This window comes from Salvia hispanica, chromosome 1 (genome assembly GCF_023119035.1).
Source record: "Salvia hispanica cultivar TCC Black 2014 chromosome 1, UniMelb_Shisp_WGS_1.0, whole genome shotgun sequence".
Classification (NCBI taxonomy): domain Eukaryota; kingdom Viridiplantae; phylum Streptophyta; class Magnoliopsida; order Lamiales; family Lamiaceae; genus Salvia; species Salvia hispanica.
Window position 1 is genome coordinate 15,526,850 of NC_062965.1, and position 5,120 is coordinate 15,531,969.

Below are 5,120 nucleotides of genomic sequence, written 5' to 3' on the forward strand. Positions count from 1 at the left end.
AAGTTTATCCATTATATGGAAATAAATAAATAAGTATACCTAATACTATGAAGGCAATAACCAGCTATATATATATTGATTTTATAAAAGCCTATTTCTGATTGATGTGATAAGTTTGCACTTTTGCTTAGCTATATCTTTCCTATATACTTATATCATAAAGCATGCATACTATCCCTCCTAAAATCATATAAATACATAAAACAATACCATAATTTCATAGAATCTAATGAGTTAATAGGCCTAAGGGAACTCAAGTTGTCCAACAAGTATAATGAATATTCATACCAAGAGTTAAATAATCATAAAATCCAAGACAGAAATAGAAATGTAAAATTGCTTCATAGATTGAAATGATACTATAAAATAGAAATGTAACAAAAAAAGAACATAAACTGTAGTTGGTTAATAAGAAGCAAGTTCTGTAGGCTACTTAAAACCTTAACTGAAATAAAATGAAAGAAATTATTTGGCAAAGAAAAGAGTCGCAACACATTTGAGCAGCACACCATTAGAGCTAGGTCTTCTTTATTTTACTCCGGTCTCCAGTTAACGGACCGAATCGATACTCGAACCCTAATCGCCTGCCGCTGTGGTGCGTTCTTGACTTCACCCCGTCACTCCTTTCCTACCAAAAACAAATCATCGTTTTGTTTAGTTTCCTCGTTTCGTTAAAAAAAAAAAGATAACGTAATTATAAAATGTACACAATCTCTTAACTTGTCGTAGCGTGCCAAAAAATAAAACAAGCCCTAAAACTAATGAAAAATAAATTTAAAAAATTAATGAAAAATGGAGTTGGTTAGGTAATTACATGAGGGTGGTTGCTACGCGGCGTCGCATACCACGGCAGCCTTAATCCTCTCCACGGTGCATTTGATGAGACTGTTCACCGTTGCCACGGATCCCAACGAAAGCTTGGCCGTTGGAACGGAGTCAACAAGTATCTGGAATGCCACCGTGAGGAGCGATCCGCCCGAAACCCCCTCAGGGATTCCGCCATCTTCCTCACTAGGCCCATCAGGGAGTATGGCGAAACCCGAGGGGAGAAGGGCGACATAGTCAGGGTCGCCCCCACTTAGCACGACGTTCATCGCATGAATATCTACGGGAGCGTAGATAACGTACGATCCGGTCTCATCAGTGCTGCTCTCCTGCAGTATCAGCATGTTGCTCTGGCTCGAATTCGCGCTCTGAAAAAAATAATTTAATTCACATTTTAGTACGCGACCAAACAGAAAATGTTTATTAGTCTTACGTTGACGCGGAGCAGGGAGACCGAGTTTCCTGGATCGCGGCCGTTGGCAATGTGCGCCATTTCTTGAACAAGGCCGCCGTTCGACAGGATGTCCCACTTCGTCCGTTGGAGCAAAAGCGTGTTAGTTGGATTTATTACGCGGAAATTGATGAATAGTGAATAAGTAGTTGATATACCTCGTTTCTGGCATTCTCGTTGCGCAGGAAGTCGAAGACGCGCTTAGGCGGGACAGGGATCCAGAAGGAAGTAGCAGCGCTGAGCACGATACCGGGTGGCCTGCCTGGATCATCCATGCTCTTTCTAGTCATCACACGAACATCATCCGCGCCTATCCCCGACAGCGTCGTCCAAGTATGCGCAGTCGAAGCTCCCACGCCCGTGCAGAAACTCATCACCATCCTCTCAGCCAGCTTCAGCATGCTCTTCCTACCTTCTGGCGAAGATATCACTGCAACATATGTACACCATTATGATTAGCCGCAACGCGAAATTATTGAGAATGAAAAGAAATAAAACCGTACCTCCAACGTCGCCTGCAGAGATATTATTAGCCATCACACTAGCAAGGCGCTCGCATTGCCTGTCAAGAGTCGCCACCCAGCGCTTCGCCCCAAACGCGAGCCCAGAATTCACCAGTGCCTTGTAGATGCTGTGGACGGCCCGGTCGTCCACCTCCACATGCTCAATCCATGTCACCTACCAAATCAAACATGTAACGTAGCGTTAAAACAATTAATTCATTGGTACATATGATTTCAATTAGTACACACACCTTAGAGTATCCATTAGGAAGTTCCTGGATCAGACAGCCAGACGGCCGTCGCCTGCATCTTGAGATCGAAGCAGGCCTCAAGTTGTCTAAAGACACATCAACGACGGCCCAAGTCCCGTCGTGGTGTTGCTTGCAGTACCTCACGAAGTAATTCTCCCGAGTCGGGACCAAAGGAGAAGGAACTTGGAATTCAGCAGTCATCTAATGAAAACAACAACCACATTACTTATCCACACATCTATATAAACATATATAAACATAACATTAGCATACCACTTGGAAAGCTCCATTGTAGTTTCCTGCAACACCAGTAGACAACACCTCCAAAGTCGCTGATCGCGAAACAATGCTAGCAAACACATTCGACCATTGGTTCTGCAATCGAATTCAAAATTAAAATCGAAATCCAAATAAATTAAGCATTTAAATTATATATTAATGAAATTAATCATACCACATCCATCAAGATCTCAACAAGGCTAATGTGGTTCATGATGACCACAGCCGACTCGCGGGAGGCCTCAGATTTCAACCCTAACGGCTTGGGGCCGATCCCGCGAGGGAAGGTCCTTGCGTACTCCTCCTCACAGAAAAGCTCCACACCATTCTCAGTGGTCTGCAGCCACAAGGGCTCACCAGCTTGAGCCATCCTGACGAGTTCCTCCATCGCTGCGACCGCCAGCTCGATAATCACTGGCTTATCAGCTTCAGTAGGGCCCGAGACAGACCTGAGGATATCACCAGCTCCAAAAACATCCCCAGAATCAGCAGCAAAGCTCCCAACTCCAAGATCAAGCGACCGAGACGGGCCCGGGGCTATGGGAGGATAGGTTGGCAGCATTGGCTTCCCAACATATTTGGCAGCAATCCCAGAAATCCTATCAATCTGCATATTCACAATCTGCAGATAATTAAACATACATTGAATGAACATGCTGAGCCTCTTGTTTCCGAATACTTACCTCTTCTCGTAGACGAGCGTTTTCGATCCTGAGATGCTGCTCGTCGAACGACATCTCGCCAATGGCAGCTGGGCCGCCGCAGTTAGGGCAAGTGGCGTTGCCGAGAGCCTCCTTGTAGCGAATATTCTCTGCGCGAAGCTTCTCGTTGTCGTTCCTCAGTTGAGAATTCTCATGACGCTCGTGATGCGCCTGCACAGATAAGCTTCTTTTTGATATCCGATAGAAAATTAGGAAATTAAAGACGAAGATATATACCTTCATTTGAGTGCGTTTGTTCTGGAACCAGAACTTAACCTGCAGCGGCTCTAGCCCCAGACGACGGCCGAGCTCCTTCCTCTGCTTGTCGTCCGGGTGAGGGCATTCATTGAAGAATCTGCAAGAGTACTAACTTGAGCAAAGAAAAAAAGAAGATAAAAGTTGAGATAAAGAGAAGAGTTAATAGAAAAGGCTTACGATTCCATTTCCTGGATCTGGAGCTGAGTGTGGCGATGGTATCTCTTCTTCTTCGGGCGTTGATTCGGATCCTGTTCATCGCCAGATGGCACCTCCATGATATCAGTCCCGGATCTGCTCTCGTACTCTTCGTCTCTTATCGGATCCATCTCGTTTTCCGGCGTCTTCTGCGCCATCTCCAGCAAGTGATGGTGGCCATCGAACATATTCGGCTGAAACATATCTGTCACACAAATCAAGCCTTCATTAATGACTCATAGAAAAACGCAACCATCACTTTAAAAACATAGAATGTAACTAAACAAAGGTACAAGCATAGAACATTTGATTAAAACCTGAAAGAGAAACACAATCTTGAAGCATTAAGATGTTAATAACAAAGATCTATACAAATCGAAGTGAAATAAACTTGATAAATGGACTAATCAGATCTCAAGTGTTTCCACATTGAGAATTGTAATTCCATTTTGAAGAGAGCCTTAAAACTCACCTCCTATTCTTTCTGGGGATTATTCGGGGGGGCGGAGAATTTTATTCAACCGGAGAAGATGGCATGAAGCAAAACCAAATGAACCCTAAGAAAGTGTGGTGTGGTGTGGTGTGCAACTCTGGCAAATGGGGGTTTATATAGGAGAAAGAGAGTTGGGATGGGTTTCTAAAAGTTAGTGTAGAGATTCTCTGGCAGAGGGGGAAAAGTAAAGCAAATGGGATAGTTACATGTAACAACAGACTAGCGATGGACGCCTTTTGTTTGATTGTTTCTTTTAAGGTTTGATGCACTTTTGCAATTCCTGGTTTTGGGGTTCAAAACAAGACTTTCTAATCTCCATTGTCGTGACGTGCCAATGCACTCAAGCACTCAAACAAGAAATTGTATTTAGCAGGGAAGGCTTTTCTATTTCCAGTGTGAACTCAAATTTGCCACTCTATTTTTTTAGACCGTTGCTAGTCGTAACCGCCCACGGGATTAACCAAAAATAAAACAGGAATGTGAGGAAAAAGGCGAAAATTAAGGTGGTTTTTGAATCAAATGAAATGGAATGGAATGGAATTACTTTTTATAAATGAAATGGGATGAAAACCCTTATCTGGAATTAGGGTTTTGTGAGAGAAAGAGAGAGAGAGATGAGTATTGGAGATAAGGAGATTGGAGTGAAGGGAGGTGTAGAGATGAAGAGATTTGAGGTGTTATTACAACGGTGCTTTTCTTGTGAGTGGAATTTAGGTGAGAATTGTTTGGATACGGCGAGGAGAGGAAAAGGACATGAAAAAAAATAGTGGGAGAGAGACGGGAAAAAGTTAAAAGTGGTTGAAGGAGAAGGAGAAGATGAAGAAGACGAAGGAGGGGATGATGAGGAAGAAGATGCGGCAGGAATGGAGTAATTGCAGAGAGGGTGTGATGGCATTAATGGTGGGGGTGGGGTGGTTTTATTGCAAGGCTTTGGGGTTGGTATATGATGTTTAAATTTCCTCTGCTTGTATGGTGAATCCCACTTAATTCTTCTCTTTCCTTTTTTTTCCAATTTTCTCACTCCACTCACTCTCCATACAACTCACTTCCTACTGGATCCATTTAGATTTTAATTTGTTTATTTTTTTTTCTAATTTATTTAGATTCTTGCATTTTTGAATTCTCTTGTTTCATTTTGGAGTAATCCGGGCATTTATGAAGTTA

General features: G+C 43.0%; 1 protein-coding gene across 4 annotated transcripts; it reads right to left on the reverse strand.

The window, feature by feature from the left end:
- Positions 1–319: 319 nt before the first annotated feature.
- LOC125202173 (homeobox-leucine zipper protein MERISTEM L1-like) lies at positions 320–4,834 on the reverse strand. 4 transcript variants are annotated; one of them, XM_048100533.1, is made up of 12 exons: positions 3,936–4,834; positions 3,446–3,668; positions 3,248–3,365; positions 2,993–3,181; positions 2,485–2,916; positions 2,304–2,405; positions 2,031–2,231; positions 1,780–1,954; positions 1,435–1,706; positions 1,259–1,360; positions 815–1,193; positions 320–628 (listed from the first exon to the last, which is right to left on the reverse strand). In XM_048100533.1, exons 2-11 carry the CDS (start codon positions 3,664–3,666, stop codon positions 828–830), a joined length of 2,178 nt encoding a protein of 725 aa, XP_047956490.1. In that variant the 5' UTR covers positions 3,667–3,668; positions 3,936–4,834; the 3' UTR covers positions 320–628; positions 815–827. The 4 variants fall into 4 exon arrangements, with proteins under 4 accessions (XP_047956490.1, XP_047956488.1, XP_047956491.1 ...); XM_048100531.1 differs by having other exon boundaries at positions 2,485–2,931; XM_048100534.1 differs by having other exon boundaries at positions 1,259–1,354; positions 3,936–4,833.
- Positions 4,835–5,120: the final 286 nt, after the last annotated feature.